We start from the raw sequence: 22,390 nt of genomic DNA on the forward strand, positions 1-22,390 counted from the left end.
GAGCAATCAAATTAACAAATATTTCTTCAAATATCAACGGAGCTTTATTTGGTTGTAAAATAAAGAGTATGCCTTTAAATTCCAATATTTTCACTTAGTCAAGAACTGCCGTGTATAAACAAATGTATAAAAAGAACCAGTTGTATAGTATCTAATTTGTTGTCTATACAAATGTACCAAACAATAGATCAATTATTCAAAACTTTTATCTCATAATCAGTAGATAGAAGCACCTATTTTACAGATATTGTCAATGAGTAATCATATTTGGTTAAAACATTGTTATAATATATATTCGGACGTAAAGATGAGAGGATCTAGTTGTTGAACATTTATTTCGTCTTGTTTACAGAATGCAGCAGGAAAATATAATCATTTTCATCATATTGTTTGGAATTTTTAAAAGTGAGTATGTCAATAGATGTAAGAAGATGTGGTATGAGTGCCAATGAGACAACTCTCCATCCACTTTGTTTAATATTTTTATGAATATAGGTTGATATTATGTAAACGTCATGAGACAGCAACCCAACAACATAATTAAAAAACCAAAATGACACTCAGAAGTCAGTAATAGACCTGCCATGTTATGTACATACAAGAGATGCGGGATATATTAAAGGAATAGTCAAGCTCATAAGTCGAAAACGAACTGACTATGCCATGGCAAAAACGAAAAACGAGCAAAAGACAATCATTTTTCTACAAAACACAACATAGAAAACTAAAGACTGAGCAACATGAACTCACACACAGAACTTTGGGTGATCTCATGTGCCCTAGAAGGTTAGCAGATCCTGCTCCATATGGCATCTATCTCTCTATGTAACCTCTGATCCGTTTCATACAAAAACAAAATAAAGGGAACTTATCTAACTTTAAATTCTAAAAACCATTCCAGATTTTTTTCGGAGATGGAAGAAGGGAAAGTTGTAAGTCTACAAAAAGGTTAATTACCTATTGTATTTTTTAGAGAGCTTATCCGTATGCTTGAAAAAAGAAATATTGCAATGTTGAATAAAGTATACAATTTCGAATTCAGTTTCACTAAAAGTATTCTAACATTAACAGATTTTGATAATCTATTTTAACGAAATGCATGATTTAAAAAAAAAGATCCGAACAGAGAGTAGATAAGGTAGTGCCCTATGGCATGGTATTGGTTGCAAAATTTGATATTTTTCATTTAAATGCAAGATTTCTTATTTAATTGGTATATTTCTTCATTTAAATGCAATATTTTTTTATTTGAATGGTATATTTTTTCATTTAAATGCAATATTTTTTATTCAAATGGTATTATTATTCATTCAAATGGTATAATTTTCGTTCAAATGCAATAGTTTTCATTCAATTGGTATAAAATATCATTTGAATGCAATATTTTTTATTCAATTGGTATAGTAGTTTTTTTATTTATATGCAATAATTGCATTATGGGAAATCCTTTGACGTCATAAGGTCAAATTTGCAACAACGTTTGTGATTGGTCGGAAATTGTTTGGATTTCTCCCCTTTCTTTCTAAACATGGGTGACCAAGAATTAAAAAAACGTCAGAATATCGCCCCTCTAACTAAATCTAACGTTCGTGCGAGTCCTGCACTGGCTGTTAAAATCTTGTGGTCATAACTAGTATTTCTGTTGCAAAATTTCGATGATCAAAACGTTCGGTCCACTTTTCAAAAACCGTTTCATTGTATATGGATTTATATGCAAGTATATCGTTTTTTTTTAAATAGATTAGACACCGTTGGTTTTCCCCGTTTGAATGGTTTTACACTACTATTTTTTTGGGGCCCTTTATAGCTTGCTGTTCGGTTTGAGCCAAGGCTCCGTGTTGAAGACCGTACGTTGACCTTTAATGGTTTACATTTACAAATTATGACTTGGATGGAGAGTTGTCCCATCGGCACTCATACCACATCTTCTTATATCTATATACAACGTAAACCAGACGTTTCTCAGACTGTTTTCTTTTTTTAATAAATCCTTTGCCGCGCGTTGTGTACTGATTGATAACTCAGTCTGGGAGAACAAGATTTATTTCAGTACCAGTTGTAATTAGGTTTGAGCAAACTTCCAGTAATTGCAAATACTCTTATGTCGATGCTTTGTGTCTATTGTCTTAATGTTAGTTTTTTTGTGTGTCTCGTACCGATCTTTTGAGTTAATTTGCTGATTTGTGCAGGTTGTTATTTTATTGTACTGTTACACCACTGTCCCAGCTTCGGGATGGTTTGCTCACAGACATGTTATTGTACTGTTACACCGCTGTCCCAGATTAGGGGGAGGATTGGGATCCCGCTAACATGTTTAACCCCGCCACATTCTGTCTGTATGTATTTGTCCCAAGTCAGGAGCCTGTAATTCAGTGGTTGCCGTTTGTTGCTTTGTTATACATATTTGTGTTTCGTTCTTTTTTTTTGTACATTAATTCGGCCGTTAGTTTTCTCGATTGAATTGTTTACATTTTTGATTTCGGGGCCTTTAAAAGCTGACTATGCGATGTAGGCTTTGCTTATTGTCGAAGGCCGTACGGTGACTTATAGCTGTTGATTTCTGTGTCATTTGAGCTCTTATGGAGAGTTGTCTCATTTGCAATCATACCACATCTTCGTTTTTATATCCACCCTGCCATATTCTTTATTTGCATGTCCCAGGGATGGAGCCTGTAGTTTAGTGGTTGTCGTTGGTTCCTGTCTCGACTCATATTTGATATTTTGTAAATTGTTTTGTTATGTATAATTAGGCTGTTAGTTTTTTCGTTTGAATTGTTCACACTTTTCATGTCGGGCCTTTTATAGACGACTTTACAGTATCAAGTTTTTGTCATTGTTGAAGGCCTTACGATTGTCTACAAAAAGCATTTGTCTACATGACGGCAAAAAGCTCTACAGAGCCGTTTATGTTTGTAGTATTTCGTGTAACCCGACTTAAAATAAATTTTTCTTATCTTATCTATAATTGCTTACATCCACTTCATATTTGAACTCCGGTGGATAGTTGCCTTATTAGCAATCATATTCCATCTCTTCATTTTTAGCTCACCGGGGCCCGAAGGGCCCCATGTGAGCTTATTCCATCACTTGGCGTCCGTCGTCGTCCGTCGTCGTAAGCTATTTCAAAAATCTTCTCCTCTGAAACTACTGGACCAAATACCTTTAAACTTTAACTAAATGTTCCTTAGGGTATCTTGTTTATAATAAATTGTATCCGAAGTTTGTATCCATCGACAAACATGGCCGCCATGGCTAAAAATAGAACATAAGGGTCAAATGCAGTTTTTGGCTTATATCTCAAAAACTAAATCTTTTAGAGCAAATGTGACATGGGTAAAATTGTTTAATTGGTCAAGATCTATCGGCCCTGAAATTGTCAGACGAATCGAACAACCCATTGTTGGGTTGCTGCCACCGAATTGGTAGTTTTAACAAAACTTTGCAGTTTTTTGTTATTATTTTGAATATTATTATAGATATATATAAATTGTAAGCAGCAATAATGTTCAGCAAAGTAAGATCTACAAAAAAGTTAATATGACCAAAATTGTCAATTGACCCCTTTAGGAGTTATTGCCCTTTAAAGACAATTTTACACAATTTGTTCATCAAGTTTGCTAACATTTAAAAATCTTCTCCTCTGAAATGCAGGTGAGCGATTCAGGCTCTTGAGAGCCTCTTATTATATTATATACGTGACTTCTAAACTCGTGTTTTCCTGAACAAGCATGAACTAATTTTCACTGGGCGTTAAAATTAGCAACAATCAATCAATCAATTTAAACTTGTGTTAAATAAGAGGAAAACCATTTGATATTTATTCATTTGTTGGGGTGGGGGACAGAAGGATTTCATATATGAATATGGTTGCCTGGTAAGAGCTTAAAAATAGGCATGATTAGCGACAGATTGAAATGAATAATAATGCCCTCTCTTCCCTTCCCCATCCTTCATCTATAAATTTAAACTGACCACAACGGAATAGCCCAATAGTGTTGAAAGTAGCGTTAAACACCAATCAATCAAAATCCCTTCCCTAGAATATCAAATAATCGTCCCTTTACTGTTATTGTCCGTGTAGTTCTTATATTTATCCAGCTTATCGTCCTACAGGGATGTCCTTCTAAGGCTGTCATACCATAAAAACGTTTATAAAACAGCTCACATTCTAATATATCTGCATTCATAAATTTATTAATTTCATTTAGACTAAACGACGCCATGTTTGTTATGTGCCTCTGCCGTCAACCTATCAAAAAAGAAGAGGTGGAAGAGAGCCAGAAGATCTTCCCAATGCAAAAAAAACCCCACAGAAATGGACTTCTTCTGGCTCACTTCCGAAGAACAAAAAAAAAAAAACGCGCCCCATTGATATGTTTTAAAAACGCCTTGCCCCTACCCTTTTTCCCAAAAAATGGCATTATTAAATATATAAACATATATATAATCATCAATATTAAAATGCTATTGTATTTTCATAAGACCTTCTTTATTACATGACCTGGGACTAATGACATCTATCTGTAAGTCCTAGCATACATTAATTATTATAATATGAATATGTTTCTTGTTTTAATAACCACATATGATGCTATGCATGAGTCACCATTTATCAGGACATGAATTGGGTTTACATAGAGAGGATAAGGGACGACATCAGAAAATCAATGAAGGATAAAAAACTTAATTCAAATAGTTTGGGGGGGGGGGCGGGGGGGGGGGGGGGGGGGTAGGGGACCAGTGAAAAAAACTATAAGAATTAAGTATTAATCCTACATTGAACTTTTGATGTCGTCCCTAATGTGCAAAAAAAGTAGATAAGGGGCGGGACCAAACCTATAGATAACATAATAAAGAAATGATGAACTATACAGAATACGTTGATTGACTTTTGGTTGCCTTATGTCCAGTGGCAAATATGTCACGCATGTTTAGGACAAATATAATAGAGATCAAAGGATAAAGAATAGAGTGAAATGGTAAAAACTAAAAGATATAGAATTATAGAAACGATCTTTGATCTTAAACCCCCTCACACACACACCATAACCATTACTGCCAATACTCGCATATATACATCTCTATACAAATATCTAAATTTGAACCTACTCCCCCACTCCCCCCCCCCCCCCCCCCCCCCCCCCCCCCCCCCCCCCCCCCTTCTAGACACCGAGGTTTTGGATCCGCCCCTGTAAATGTGTCTAATTATATACATTTTGTACGGGTCTAGATAATAGCTAAACGTACAATCATATAATTTGTTGGATACCTAATTATATTATATAATGTGTCACAAAATAAACTTGTATACCCCCCTGCCCAATGCAGTATTGAAAAGTAAATCATTTAAAAGTCCTGAAGATAAAATATGTTTTGAAATATGCCCTGCATACTTATTTATGCAAAGACATATAGTAATTATTGAACTACTGTGGGGCTTGAAAAAAAATCTATGTAAGGGATTCGGAGACGAGAACAGTAAGAAAAAAGCAAAACGAATCCTAGATGTAAAATGATTTGCAGCATAAGACATGAGAGCTCATATTATAGATAGTATTAAATATGAAGTTCACGCCTCATATAGTGAAGTCCTATGTCATAGGACTATTGTTGTAACATGGGTTAGTAACTGGTTCCAATTTATCCTGAATTGTCTTTATTAAAGAATTAGTTCCGGAGTATAACAGCTTCTGTCTCTACTTGTGGGTTTCTGGTTCTGCTGTCGTAGTTAAGTGATTTTTTTTTCTACATGTATTAAAAAAGAGGGGGCTTAGTCCAAATAATTGTAACGTCCTGGATACTTTTTATTCTTTTTTCATGTGTGCCTTCCTGCAACGTCTCTGCGGATCAAGAAAAGTAAAAAATGATATAGCACTAAAGAACGTCATGATTACATGTATCAGGACTTAGAAGGGGGAGGGGGCTAGCTATGTATTTTTTTTTATTTCAATGTGTAAACTGTAGGAGAGTTTCTTAGAAAAGGTTTTCATTGGAGGTATTCTGTTTCTATCCATGAACAAGTTGTGTGTCAAATTAATTATTATTACTTGTCACTCGCATTTTTTGCTCGTCCTGGCCATTATTGGCATTAACAGCCAGTGCACGAACTCGCACGAACGCCAAATTTAGTTAGAGGGCGATATTCTGACGCGTTTTTTAATTCTTGGTCACTCAAGTTTAGAAAGAAAGGGGAAATCCAAACAATTACCGACCAATCACAAACGTTGTTGCAAATTTGACCTTATGACGTCAAAGAATTTCCCATAATACAATTATTGCATATAAATAAAAAAACTACTATACCAATTGAATAAAAAATATTGCATTCAAATGACATTTTATATACCAATTGAATAAAAAATATTGCATTTGAACGAAAATTATACCATTTAAATGAAAAATTATACCATTTGAATGAAAAATTATACCACTTGAATGAAAAATTATACCATTTGAATGAAAAATTATACCATCTAAATAAAAAATATTGCATTTAAATGAACAAATATACAATTCAAATAAAAAAATATTGCATTTAAATGAAGAAATATACCAATTAAATACGAAATATTGCATTTAAATGAAAAAAATCAAATTTTTGCAACCAATACCATGCCATAGTGCCCGTGATTTTCTTTTCTTTTTTTCTTTCCACTATTTTTTTTCATATATATTCAATAATATAATATTTGTTTAATTATTTTACATTTACACATAAATACTTATAAGAAAAATGAAACATCAATATTGTACTGTTTTCCATTGCAGATAGAACGATTGGCCAAAATTTTACTGTGTGCACTTGGCCCGATAATGGTTATAAAATAATAAATACTATACCAATAACACAAACCAACTATACGTCCTTCACTTTTTCTGTCAGATCATGTGACGAAGTCAGACTAATTTTCTCAGCCAATACTACTACATTCCGACCAAGTTATCATATTGTCATCGGACGCTTATTGTGGGATGGTTCCATAGTGTCTCGTATAACAAGATGCTACACTCTAGCCTGGCCAGAATGTGACAAAATCGAAATCATTTCTACTGATATCGTAAGTTGTAACGAAGATAGAAGTTTTTGGATTTCATGGAATAATATTGTAACGGTCGGAACAGGAGAGATAGTAGGGAATGGGGTTTTGATGACAGCAGAGTTAAAAAGCGACATACCTATAGATTTGATAGGATTAGAATCCGAGTCTGTGAACAACATAACGTGGAGTATAAAATTAGGTAAGTATAAAGCTCTGATCATTTCTAATCGTCTGATCTGTAATTTCCCTATTATGTTCTATTGAGGATTTTATCCTTTTCACAATTGTATCCTTTTCACGATTATATCCTTTTCACGATTGTATCCTATTCACGATTGCATCCTTTTCACGATTGTATCCTATTCACGATTATATCCTTTTCACGATTGGATCCTTTTCACGATTGTATTCTATTCCCGATTGTATCCTATTCACGATTGTATCCTTTTCACGATTTTATCTTATTCACGATTGTATCCTTTTCACGATTGTATCCTATTCACGATTGTATCGTTTTCACGATTATATCCTTTTAACGATCATATCCTTTTCACGATTGTATCCTAAAACGATTGCATCCTTTTCACACCTTTTGGGGTTCATGCGATTTCTTCAGTTTTTCTTTGTTACCTTAAGCTTGGTTTGCCTATTCTAAATCGATTTACAAGATTTCAACATCGCTAAACTACTGGCTCCTAAGTTTCCAACCTCTTTTCAGAACTATCAGAAAGATATGTCTCATCTGTTCTCGACCAGTTCGCAGCTTGAACTGTCCGGTTAAATTCTAGGGTAAGATTGCCCTAATCAGTTATAGGGTAAAACTGTTCACAGTATTTCTAGGTATCTGTAGAACTGTCAAAATCTGTTAAAGTAAAGACCTGTTAGAGATTGTTCCATAACGAAACAGTTCTATATGACGTAAATTAGAACAGCCATTTGTGAGACACTCCTCTGAACATAAAGGGGAGAACTGTTCTAAAGAGAGTTTCTGGCAGAGTGTATGAGAGGTTCTAACTGGTCCGAATTGTGCATGTACATGTATAATATGAGAAACGAAAGATTATGCTTTAGAGAAGTTTAAAGAAGTTTAACTGTAAAACGAAACCAAAGTATACAAGCAATAACATATGCTGAAATATCTATCCTTTAAAGAATTTAGAATAAAATATATCCTTTATTGGCTTTAACCTCACGTTCCGCTATATCGATGGTGTTCTCTGACTAAATAATTTAAATTGGATAAATATGTTTCATATAGAAATTAACACTGCGGATCGGTTAAGAAATAAAATATACGACAAAAAAAAAGCTTACATCAGTTTTCCTATTGCGAACTTTCTATTTCTTAGTAGCAACAGTATTTGCATTCAAAGTGTATATCTCCCTGTTGTTACGATACTCATTATCATGATTTCTCTGAGAGGGTTGCTGCTTACAAAAATGATATTGAACTAAATTTCAAGTGGTCTCTTCGAAATTATTTTCGAATCTCATCCTGATTTGGTTCATCGTTATTGAATATTTGTGTCGCAGATGACCACGGATATATTCCAATCTTGTTCTACATGTGGCACCCGTCCTGCTGATCATGCTAATTTTAGTACAAATTCGATGATAAGTCTTATTCAGTAATGTCAACATTAAAGGAAAGAGGTTGACATGTATTGTTGACATGAAGAATGACCTTTAGTTACTGTACATGTACTCTAGACTTTTTAAAGTTATATTGTGTCGTTTTATTTGGATCCTTGTTCGTCAATGCATTTAATTGGGTAGCTTCAGTTTCATAATATCCATGTTGAAATAACACAATGAAAACAAAGAACAACACAATGTCTTGAATAAATTTCACGATGTAATCTGTAATAAAGTGTACATCAGTTTAATATAATAATCCTAAACAAATGTTGTTAAATGAAAATATTCCTATTATATCTCTCGATCCAAGTTTCTCAACTCTCTATCTAAAACTAGGTTCACACTGCCGACCAAATCAACTCGATGGTCCTGATTGTCAATATTTCCACGACCACGCGTAACAAATTCTAGATCGGGCCTGTTTACGGAGCGGAGGGGGCATTAAGTGATACCCTTGTCTGTCCGTACGTACGTACGTCCCAACAATTAGTTTCCGTTCCCTTATTTTATTTTGCCTCAACCAAATGTTATGAAACGTATACACAATGCTTATTACCATAAAACACAGATCAAGTGCGAATTTGGGTGGCGTCACTTATACCGTTCTTGAGAAATGACCCTTTATAACGTTATATGCAAACGGGAGCATTATCTGTGTCCCATGGACACATTTTCCATTTATTTGGTTATATTCAGTAGTTCACAGAAGGTCTGAGTAAAATCATACATTTAAAATATATACATGAAAATAAAGCAGTTGGATTTGTGGCAGGGTGGTAAGAGCTCCGGAGAGACAGGTTAATAGCTGTGACGGATCTTGAAGAGAGCGTAGAAGACGAACAAGAAGGCGTAGACAGCAACGGGCGCCAAGAAATCTAGGTGAGGCAGTAGCTGACACGGCGACCACTGTATGGGTAGTATGAGAGACTTGCAGGAGCTCAACAAAGAGGACCCCAGAGGACGCTGATATGTTATGGGAGTTTAACTGCTATTTTCTTGAAAATGACACCACCAAATGAGATTTGTCACTAGAATAGTACGTATGTTAGATAGCAATACACATAAATTTTATCATCCCCCTTTCCTTGCTTTCTTACAAATTAAGCTTACTGTTTGTGTCATATATGTGCATATGTATGTAATCAGTATTTTCCATATATTTGATATCCAGTAGTTGAATGGTTAAAGATAATTTCTGTTTGGTGTATGCATGGCAACAACCTGCATGTATTTGCTAAAAAAGTATTGCTAAAAGGGGGGTAAAGATGTCACATATTTCCCCAAAATTTGGCCAAAAGTAGAATTTCAATCCCTTGGAGTGATACCTTTTCTGAAACTGTTTACATATATCTATCAAGAGATCAAATAAAAATCATTTGTCTTTCGTCTCATTGTTTTTGTAAAATTGCGTCAAAAAGTTCTTGTGAAAAAAAGTGTTTGTACAATGTAAACATTTGGCCGTACGGTGACCTATAGTTGTTACGTAATTTCTGTGTCATTTGGTGTCTTGTGGAGAGTTGTCTCATTGGCAACTATACCACATCTTCTTATTTTTATACTACAAAAATTTCTGGACATACGGGCACAGGTAAAAAATAATCTTGATGTTCTTATAAACCCACTTTGAAGGCTAAATTAGTCATCAGCTGTCTAAAAATTAATTTCATTGCACAATTACCTTCATATTTGAAAAATCCTCCGGGGCTAAAATGCAGGATCTACTTCCCTTACGGAACACCTGAGATCATTTTGAGAGGTTTTGTTGGGTTTTGTGTTGCTAAGTTTTTAGTTTTCTATGTGGTGTTATGTGGACTGCTGTTTGTCAGTTTTCGTTTTTCGCCATGGCTGTGTCGGTTTGTTTTCGACCTTTGAGTTTGATTGTTCCTTTGTTATCTTTTGACTCTCTTTTAAAACTTTAACCCTCCTTGCAAAAGTACAGACAAGTACTGTACATTGAGAATTTTTGCGGAGTTAATCTTTTGTACAGTTAAAAAAATACAGTGGCAATATATTTTTGCGGAAGCAAAGTTCTGAGAGTTAATCAAATCTTTACACCCTTTTAGATAATCGTGTAGCAGTCATGTGTACTCGTGTATGACCTATTAGAGATCGAAGAGTGGTCGAATGTGGTCGCGTAGAAATCGGGTATTGGTCGAATTGGTTTTGGTTAAAAAATTACAGAAGTCGCAGTGATCTGGAAGCGATCGGGCATTAGTCAAGTTAATCTGGACCACAGATCAAATAGATTGGCGTTGATCGGGAAATGACCAGATATTAGTCGAGAAAAGGTCGAGATGATCGAGTACTGATCGGTAAAATATTTGTATTCCGACCAAACTCGATCTCTACACGATCCTTTTCCGATCGAATCGACCGCTACTCGACGAATTCCGGATGTCTTTGCGAGTGACTCGCTTCTCGATCCTTACTCGAATTTTTTTGACATGTCAAAAATTCTCGGGTAAAAAGTCAGATCGATGACGAGCAAGGTAGACAACCCCGAACATTTTGTCGATTGAGTCAGACCAGTCTCTCGATCACTTAATCTGTCTTGATCGGGCTTAATCGAGTTGATCTGATCGGCAGTGTGATCCTAGCTTAACTGATAAATATCTCACTTACTCTCTAACTACCTAACTCGACTTCCCTAGATCTCTCTCGCATCCCTTGTTATACCAAATTACAAGCAATACCAGACCGTGACGGTTCCAAAAATCGGGTACCTGGCGATTCCAAAGAGATATCGAACGGTGGAATAATGTAACCAAGACACCGTTCGGTTGTAAAAGATACCGGTCGGTACACTATTGAATTGTAATTTAAACTGAAAATACAATTAGAATACAAATACATGTTACACAATGTAAAAATTAAACTACTAAAACTAAAATCGTTACAATATTTAAATTGTCCTGATATAAAGAATAACCAATTAGAGAAGCAGACTGAATAATCTGTAATTTCCTCATGGCAATACTTTACTGTTTCAGTGTATCGTCACTCATTACCTCAGGGCAATACTTTACTGTTTCGGTGTATCGTCACTCATTACCTCATGGCAATACTTTACTGTGTCAGTGTATCGTCACTCATTACCTCAGGGCAATACTTCACTGTGTCAGTGTATCGTCACTCATTACCTCAGGGCAATACTTTACTGTTTCAGTGTATCGTGACTCTTTACCTCAAGGCAATACTTCACTGTGTCAGTGTATCGTCACTCATTACCTCAGGGCAATACTTTACTGTTTCAGTGTATCGTCACTCATTACCTCAGGGCAATACTTTACTGTTTCAGTGTATCGTCATTCATTACCTCAGGGCAATACTTTACTGTTTCAGTGTATCGTCATTCATTACCTAAGGGCAATACTTTACTGTTTCAGTGTATCGTCATTCATTACCTCGGGGCAATACTTTACTGTTTCAGTGTATCGTCATTCATTACCTCAGGGCAATACTTTACTGTTTCAGTGTATCGTCATTCATTACCTCAGGGCAATACTTTACTGTTTCAGTGTATCGTCACTCATTACCTCAGGGCAATACTTTACTGTTTCAGTGTATCGTCACTCGTTACCTCAGGGCAATACTTTACTGTTTCAGTGTATCGTCACTCATTACCTCAGGGCAATGCTTTACTGTTTCAGTGTATCGTCACTCATTACCTCAGGGCAATACTTTACTGTTTCAGTGTATCGTCACTCATTACCTCATGGCAATACTTTACTGTTTCAGTGTATCGTCACTCATTACCTCAGGGCAATACTTTACTGTGTCAGTGTATCGTCACTCATTACCTCAGGGCAATACTTCACTGTGTCAGTGTATCGTCACTCATTACCTCAGGGCAATACTTTACTGTGTCAGTGTATCGTCACTCATTACCTCAGGGCAATACTTCACTGTGTCAGTGTATCGTCACTCATTACCTAATGACATTGCATTACTGTGGCAATGTATCGTTACTCATAACCTCATGGCAATACTTCACTGTGTCAGTGTATCGTCGTTCATTCCCTCATGACAATGCTTTACTTTTTCATTGCATCTTCATCTATTACCTCATGGCATTACTTCACTGTGTCAGTGTATCGTCACTCATTACCTCATGGCATTACTTCACTGTGTCAGTGTATCGTCACTCATTACCTCATGGCATTACTTTACTGTGTCAGTGTATCCTCACTCATTACCTCGTTGCATTATTTCACTGTGTCAATGTATCGTTACTTATTACCTAATGGCAATAAATCGCTACTCATGACATTACATTACCATTACTGTGACAGTGTATCGTCACTCATTACCTCGTGGCATTACTTTACTGTGTCAGTGTATCGTTTCTCACCTGATTTATTTCTATGTATGATGTATTATACATTTTTACTGTCGCAGTCAGTAATAATTCCGCTTTGTGACCTATTTTTAAAGGACGCTTAACTATGGTAACGGCATGCATGATGTCATAAATCTTTACTCTGATTGGACGAATATACGGATATATACAGCAATACAAGGAAAAAGATTACATTTTTTACAATATTTGTGGTATTTTTATTGTCTTTTTTTTATCATATTGCTCATTATGTATTTAAAAAAGCAAATTTTTTTTACTAGAGCGCTATAAGTTAAAAAAAAAAGAGAGCTTTAAACTCTTCTTAACAGTTTTTGAACAAACAAATCGGTATATGTTAGTTAACTTATCCTGGAAATGTAAGGTGATCCTAATTGACGTTTATAACGTGTTGTTTTAATTCTTTACAGCACTTGGTCGATACCTCTGCTGGTGAACTACAGTCCTCGAGGGTAACATTAGCTCAGTAGTCAGTTCCGAATTTATAACAATCCTTTGTAAAATTGTTCGTTGATAAATTTTGAAATTATAAAGAATTTAAGGTTTCAAATCCTCCTGCAAAGTTGACCTTAAATGGATTCGGCTATTTTTTGTAATTTTTGGTTATATAGCTCTTCAACTGTTTCAGTTCTTATACATCCTTGGCAATCAAATATTTGGCTTTCAGCGTTCCTGATGAACATGACGAAGGTAAATCCAGACAAGCGCTTTGGACGCATGAAACTTATAACGTGCTGTTTTTATTTTTTATAGAACGATCAAATCGGTATCTGTTAGTTAACTTATACTGGAAATGAAAGGTGACGCTACTTGACCCAAACGGCGTCAGGAGTTCAAGTCAACGGGTTACTGAACTGTGCAGTATACACATGTAACTTACATTTAAGCGCCACTGATGAGTTCCATGCATTACTAGACAAAAGGCGATTTTGGCAAACCAAATATAAGCCTTGCGTGCTTGGTTGGTCAATGATTGAATAACTGTTTCACATATGACGTCAATGATATATCTATATATATATTTGTTCAGTCTACGTGGCCGAGTGGTCTAGAGCGCTGGACACAGTGCAGGCGGTGTTGTCTCGATATACCAATAGCATGAGTTCGAATCCCGGCGAGGGCAGAACAAAAATTTCCTTCCGCAAATTTGCAGATTTAACATTGCTGTGCTGTTATTTAGAGTAATTATTAATATAAAATGTGTTTTCAGTCGTGTATCACCTTCACTGGTGATCTAATAAATGGATCTATCGTAGAGTTGTCACTTGTTTAGACGTACTCATTATATATATATATATATATATAGGGTTTAAGAACATCAGTTGTTCGACCTGTAAGTCAAATGCGATTTGTTAAAATATACTTTTCGTTTTTTTCGGTCTTTTGAAAAATGTTGCTTGTGCTGTATTTAGACCCCTCTACCAAGAAATTTGTTTTACATGCACACGTATAAAAATTGCGGTTTTTATCCAACGCAATCATAGGTTTGAACGTTGTTTTCAATTTAGACTTGTTTATATGTTTTCGTTTCAGCTTGTATTATATTTTCCTTGGGGTTTATATGATCCGTTCATCCTATTTTGACTCTTTAAAATTCAAGAGTCTATCCTAAATTGAGGTAAATTATATGGCCTTCCATATACCGTTTCGATCCATAACATCACTGAAGAGACATTAATTGTCGAAATCCAGATATTGTGTACAAATTTTTGCACCTGATGTTTGCGGTATACCATCTTTTTCGCAAGTTTATTGTTTTCTGTTTGGTATTTAATTAATAATTAAGATCCATGTTACATCTCGTGATCAATTTATGTGGCAATCGTCAATGGCAGTCATCAGGGTTTAAGAACATCAGTTGTTCGACCTGTAAGCCAAATGCGATTTGTTAGAATATACCTTTCACTTTTTTGGTCTTTTGGAAAATGTTGTTTGTGCTGTATTTAGACCCCTCTACCAAGAAATTTGTTTTACATGCACACGTATAAAAATTGCGGTTTTTAGCCAACGCAATCATAGGTTTGAACGTTGTTTTCAATTTAGACTTGAATATACATATATATATAGAGAGAGTTGTCACTTGTTTAGACGTACTTATTATAATATATATATAGAGTTGTCACTTATTTAGACGTTCTTATTATATATATATATATATATACAATGTATATACATGGGGATGTATCACATCTTGAAAGTCTACGAATTGAGTTATTGCTTTCTTTATTTACGTACATTCTATACAGTTATACAAGTACATATATGTCTATTTCATAATGATTAATTGTGTTCTGTTGATTTTATCTTTGAAAGTTGATATGCTACATATACCATATACGATATTCAGATGCAGTTAAGCCAGTTCTAAAAATTTTATACAAATCCGAAATAACGAACTACCTATATTTCGCCTTTCTCATAATAATGACCATAGGTTTCTACCTGTACTTACTATTGATTTACCTCCTGTGATTTTTTAGACCCCCCCCCCCCCCCCACTCTCTCTCTCTCTCTCTCTCTCTCTCTCTCTCTCTCTCTCTCTCTCTCTCTCTGACAATGATGCATGTCGTCAACATATTTATCATGTTCTGCTGTCTCTCGTCAATATATGATGCCTTTCGTCACTATTTCTTCCACATATATCTATGGTAAAACATTGGTCTCAAAAAAGATCTTGATTACTTTCATTTAATGAACATAATTATAGTAACTATTAATAAATGAGGAGGGAATTATCGTTATAGAGAGATTGCTCTTGGACGGACAGAAGTCTGATTGACAACATTAATAATTCCATCGCCTGTGCCTATGTGAATATGATTTTAATTGAAGAATTCATCATACATTAAGTTTGCTATTCAAACATCTGCACTCAGTCTGTGAAAAGTTATTAAAGAAAACAAAACATTCAAAATTCAAGTAAGCCGAAACTGTACCATTCCCAAGCGAAGGTTGTCGTCCGTTAACTTTTGACCCTACACTACTCAATTAAACTTAGTAGATATTTCTCCTAGAAAGTTTGCCTAAATATTTGATGGGATAAACGATATGTCACTAGAACCATTCTCTCCCATATGGTAAACTAAAACTTCGTTCAAACAAATAGTACATAACTGATCCTTGTTTCACACTAAGGATAGTTTTCTTTTATCAAGGACAGCCTCTGTGAAAAATATACAAGATCATGCAATACATTAAAAAACCTTCAATAAATGGATCTATGTATATTATAAATCATACTGAAAGTTTTGAAGGAGATTTCTTATACTTGAAAAAAAAACGTAAATATAAAAACTATTACCGATATTTAAATCATTTTGATGTAATTTATATTTTCTAGATCAATGTCAAGTCGGTGTGTCGGAAGAGGTGTTGTGTCATCCTAGAGATAATTATGCATCAACTTGTAGTCAAACAACAATTGACTCCTCAACAACAAAGCAAGGCACAACTGAAGCCTCCACAACTGACACAAGCTTCAATACTCAATCATCTCCAATTCAAACAACAACAAAACGAGGCACAACTGAAGCCTCCACAACGGACACAAGCTTGAATACTCAATCAACTCCTATTCAAACAACAACAAAACAAAGCACAACTGAACTCTCCACAACGGACACCAGCTTGAATACTCAATCAACTCCTAATCAAACAACAATAAAACAAAGCACAACTGAAGCCTCCACAACGGACACAGGCTTGAATACTCAATCAACTCCTATTCAAACAACAACAAAACAAAGCAAAACTGAACTCTCCACAACGGACACAAGCTTGCATACTCAATCAACTCCTATTCAAACAACAACAAAACAAGGCACAACTGAAATCTCCACAACGGACACAAGCTTGAATACTCAATCAACTCCTATTCAAACAACAACAAAACAAAGCAAAACTAAACTCTCCACAACGGACACCAGCTTAAAAACTCAATCAACTCCTATTCAAACAACAATAAAACAAAGTACAACTGAAGCCTCCACAACGGACACCAGCTTCAATTCTCGATCAACTCCTATTCAAACAACAACAAAAGAAACCACGACTGAAGCCTCCACACCGGACACCAGCTTGAATACTCAATCAACTCCTATTCAGACAATCACAAAACAAGGCACAACTGAAGCCTCAACAACAGACACCAGCTTCAATTCTCGATCAACTATTCAAACAACAACAAAAGAAACCACGACTGAAGCCTCCACACCGGACACAAGTTTGAATACTCAATCAAGTCCTATTCAGACAATAACAAAACAAGGCACAACTGAACCCTCCACAACGGACACCAGCTTCAATACTCAATCAAATCCTGTTCAGACAACAACAAAACAAGGCACAACTGAACTCTCCACAACGGACACCAGCTTCAATACTCAATCAAGTCCTATTCAGACAACAACAAAACAAGGCACAACTGAACTCTCCACAACGGACACCAGCTTCAATACTCAATCAAGTCCTATTCAAACAACTACTATTGATTCTAAAACAACAAAACAAAGCACAACTGAACCCTCCACAACGGACACCAGCTTCAATACTCAATCAAGTCCTATTCAAACAACTACTATTGATTCTGAAACAACAAAACAAAGCACAACTGAACCCTCCACAACGGACACCAGCTTCAATACTCAAGCAAGTCTTATTCAAACAACTACAATTGATTCTAAAACAACAAATCAAGGAACAACTGAACTCTCCACAACGGACACCAGCTTCAATACTCAATCAAGTCCTATTCAGACAACAACAAACCAAGGCACATCTGAACTCTCCACGACGGTCACCAGCTTCAATACTCAATCATATCCTATTCAAACAACAACAAAACAAAGCACAACTGAACCCTCCACAACGGACACCAGCTTCAATACTCAATCAAGTCCTATTCAAACAACAACAATTGATTCTAAAACAACAAAACAAGGCACAACTGAACACTCCACAACGGACACCAGCTTCAATACTCAATCAAGTCCTATTCAAACAACTACTATTTATTCTAAAACAACAATTCAAGGCACAACTGAACTCTCCACAACGGACACCAGCTTCAATACTCAATCAAATCCTGTTCAGACAACAACAAAACAAGGCACAACTGAACTCTCCACAACGGACACCAGCTTCAATACTCAATCAAGTCCTATTCAGACAACAACAAACCAAGGCACATCTGAACTCTCCACGACGGTCACCAGCTTCAATACTCAATCATCTCCTATTCAAATAACAACAAAACAAAGCACAACTGAACCCTCCACAACGGACACCAGCTTCAATACTCAATCAAGTCCTATTCAAACAACAACAATTGATTCTAAAACAACAAAACAAGGCACAACTGAACACTCCACAACGGACACCAGCTTCAATACTCAATCAAGTCCTATTCAAACAACTACTATTTATTCTAAAACAACAAATCAAGGCACAACTGAACTCTCCACAACGGACACCAGCTTCAATACTCAATCAAATCCTGTTCAGACAACAACAAAACAAGGCACAACTGAACTCTCCACAACGGACACCAGCTTCAATACTCAATCAAGTCCTATTCAGACAACAACAAACCAAGGCACATCTGAACTCTCCACGACGGTTACCAGCTTCAATACTCAATCATCTCCTATTCAAACAACAACAAAACAAAGCACAACTGAACCCTCCACAACGGACACCAGCTTCAATACTCAATCAAGTCCTATTCAAACAACAACAATTGATTCTAAAACAACAAAACAAGGCACAACTGAACACTCCACAACGGACACCAGCTTCAATACTCAATCAAGTCCTATTCAAACAACTACTATTTATTCTAAAACAACAAATCAAGGCACAACTGAACTCTCCACAACGGACACCAGCTTCAATACTCAATCAAGTCCTATTCAAACAACAACAAAACAAGGCACAACTGAAATCTCCACAACGGACACCAGCTTCAATACTCAATCAAGTCATATTCAAACAACTACAATTGATTCTAAAACAACAAAACAAAGCACAACTAAACCATCCCGAACGTACACCAGCTTCAATACCCAATCAAGTCCTATTCAGACAACAACAAAACAAGGCACAACTGAACTCTCCACAACGGACACCAGCTTCAATACTCAATCAAGTCCTATTGAAACAACTACAATTGATTATAAAACAACTAAACAAGGCACAACTGAAGCCTCTACAACGGACACCAGTTTCAATTCTCAAACAACTATTCAGACAACAACAAAACAAGGCACAACTGAACTCTCCACAACGGACACCAGCTTTAATACTCAATCAAGTCCTATTGAAACAACTACAATTGATTATAAAACAACTAAACAAGGCTCAACTGAAGCCTCTACAACGGACACCAGTTTCAATTCTCAAACAACTATTCAGACAACAACAAAACAAGGCACAACTGAACTCTCCACAACGGACACCAGCTTCAATACTCAATCAAGTCCTATTCAGACAACAACAAAACAAGGCACAACTGAACTCTCTACAACGGACACCAGCTTCAATACTCAATCATCTCCTATTCAAACAACAACAAAACAAAGCACAACTGAACCAAAAGAAACCACGACTGAAGCCTCCACAACGGACACCAGCTTGAAAACACAATCATCACATATGCAAACAACAACAATTGATTCCTCATCAACAAACGAAGGCACAACTGGAGCGTCAACAACATACACAAGCTTTATTAGTCAATCTACGTCAGATGTGATATCAACTATTCATTATAACGAAGGTAGTAGTAATATAACGACAGGATCTAGCTGTTTGTGTCCTTGTATTCCATATAACACAACACAGGCAAATCTCGATTCTATGCAAGAATATTTGAACATTTTGAAGAACTCAATTGCTATCGATCCAAAAGAGACCAGTATGTTTAAGGCCGGGAAAGTATCAGCAAAGGATGATAGACAATCTTCAAAGTACATTGGTTTTGTTGGAGTTTTAGTTATGTGTTTAGTTCTTGGATGTCTTTTACTTTCGGATATCTCAGGCCATCTTATTCGAACAAAGGCATCACATTAAATATGTTGAAATTGGCTTTTTTTTATATATATAAACATCGAATTTATTTTTAAACTAGATGGTTGATATTGAGACTTCGAATAAAAGAAAATGTTATTAAAAGTTTAAATTTCAACAAAATGCAGTTGGCAATGCAATGTTGTATTTTGAAAGTTCGAATATTCCAAGCAAACATAAGACAGTATATATAATTCTGTGCATGTCCAAATTCACCTCCAGAAGGCACTTGTGGATTGGTTGTTACTGGACATTTCCCTTTATACCGTTGAGTCTTTTTAGACGAAACACACGTCTAACGTGCAAAATGTTGATCCTGGTATCTATGATGGGGTAAATTATTAGTTTTCTAAATCTATTTGTAATTATCTTAGTCATCGATGACTTGTTGATTTTACATACTATTTCAAACAATTTAGTATATGTATTCCAAAATGAAAAAAAGGAACAATTACTTTGTTCAGAATTGTTAACAAGCATTGAAGGTTGTAAATGCTGTATTAAAGTAAAAGGTAGAATAACCGCAAAAAACAAACGAACTTCGAGGAAAATTCAAAACAGAAAGTCCCTAATCTAATGGCAAAATTGTACACGAACCTACATAAATCATGTTTTGAATTAAATGCCTCCAATGTCTTTCGTTATATATTCATAAGGAGATGTAGTATGACTGCAAATGAGACAACTACCCAACAGATTCCAATGGCTTTGATGTAAGCAATTATAGGTATAATTAAGTACATGTATATCCTCCTGTCTTGGCTTTGACAATTGTGATGGGCTTAAGTAAAGGCAGTAGTAGTAAAACGCTGTTCAAACGTGTTTAAACCTCCCCTAGCCCGGGACAGTGGTTAAACTGCACAACATAAGAAAGAAATGTACATAACTGTTAGAAGTGACTTTACACATCAGATTTGCACAAAAGACTTAACAACTTACATAAAGACTAATCAGTATGCATATAGGCTCTCCTGGAGAACGCGTGTATTTTATACTATTTAATTTATTCTGTATACTCTTATTTATGATATATGCCTCTGTCTTGCTTTCGTATAGTTTTTGTATGTCTGTGCATATGCATGATGTATTATTTATTGTGTATATCTCTATACCTAATAGATGTAATTTCGTTTGTTGAGAAATAAAAATGTATGTATATCATACATGTATATATAGTTTGGTTATAAAACATACTGATATTGTAAATGGATTTGTGTAACAAGGGCGGCAGTAAAAAGGTAAATTACCTTTACGAGAATACTAGTCTTCGAGAGGCAAAGGATACCGAAGGGACATTAGTCGAAAATAAACTGACAACGCTATGGCTATAAAGACAAAGACAAACAGGCAAACGGAAAAACAACAATACACAAAACAGAACATAGAAAAGGTTCCATATAACATTACATTCTAATACATAGAATCTAGAGAATTAAATAAATATGTACATATTGAACTATAATATTTCAGTTTTGATAAATTGATCTAGGTTGATCAGTTTCATTTGAATATAACCTTCAGTGCCTTGTGTGCCTCGCTGGTCAAACAAAGTAAAGGAGCGACCATTTGATATTCTGGTAGGGCAAGGAGGATTTTTTTCCAGATTCATAACTATTTTCATTTGTTGCTTTGCATGCTAAGTTTTCTTGTCGAAGATAGCGGACACTCGTATATAAACACTGGCCGATATGATAAAACCAAAGTCCTTGAAAATTGGGGTTAATACCAACAGATGTCATGAATAGAATGTGAACAACAGCAATCAACGTAAGGAGTTTGATAATGAGCAAAAATAATACTGTTATTTGTGAAAGGCCCCATGCTATAAAATTACGAAACTAGTATTTACGTTATTGATTCTATGTAAGATGCTGAACCTATGCATGTCCATATTGGAGATGTTCAGTGATACTCAACTTATCAGGTAGAAAAGTGGTATAATAGAACAGATAGAACAGATATATTGGACCTTACTAACATGTTGGATACAACAGACCAAATGAGGAACTAGTGCCCAGATGAGTAGCAATCCCTCATTCGAGTAATCATTTGATAGCGCTTAAAACGAATTTAACTTATGGATAATTATGTTTACTTAAAAATTGCCCATTTGGCGGGTTGTACCAAACTTTAGGCGGAATCAAAATTATTCGAAAATCAATAAGGATCGTTCATCTAGTAAAAGATTTTAAACTGTCATGAAGGCATGATGAAATGTATTGCAAACCTTATAATTCGTCTAATTTAGAATGAATATTCTATGATGCGACTTCGATATTGGTATACACTA

General features: G+C 35.4%; 1 protein-coding gene across 1 annotated transcript; it reads left to right on the top strand.

The window, feature by feature from the left end:
* Positions 1–914: 914 nt before the first annotated feature.
* LOC127708225 (uncharacterized) lies at positions 915–21,584 on the top strand. The gene is made up of 3 exons (XM_052213068.1): positions 915–932; positions 17,140–19,948; positions 21,571–21,584. The coding sequence occupies exons 1-3, from the start codon at positions 915–917 to the stop codon at positions 21,582–21,584; spliced, it is 2,841 nt and encodes a 946-aa protein (XP_052069028.1).
* The last annotated feature ends 806 nt before the right edge of the window (positions 21,585–22,390 follow it).

The sequence above is a fragment of the Mytilus californianus genome, unplaced genomic scaffold, assembly GCF_021869535.1.
Source record: "Mytilus californianus isolate M0D057914Y unplaced genomic scaffold, xbMytCali1.0.p SCAF_7, whole genome shotgun sequence".
Taxonomy (NCBI): domain Eukaryota; kingdom Metazoa; phylum Mollusca; class Bivalvia; order Mytilida; family Mytilidae; genus Mytilus; species Mytilus californianus.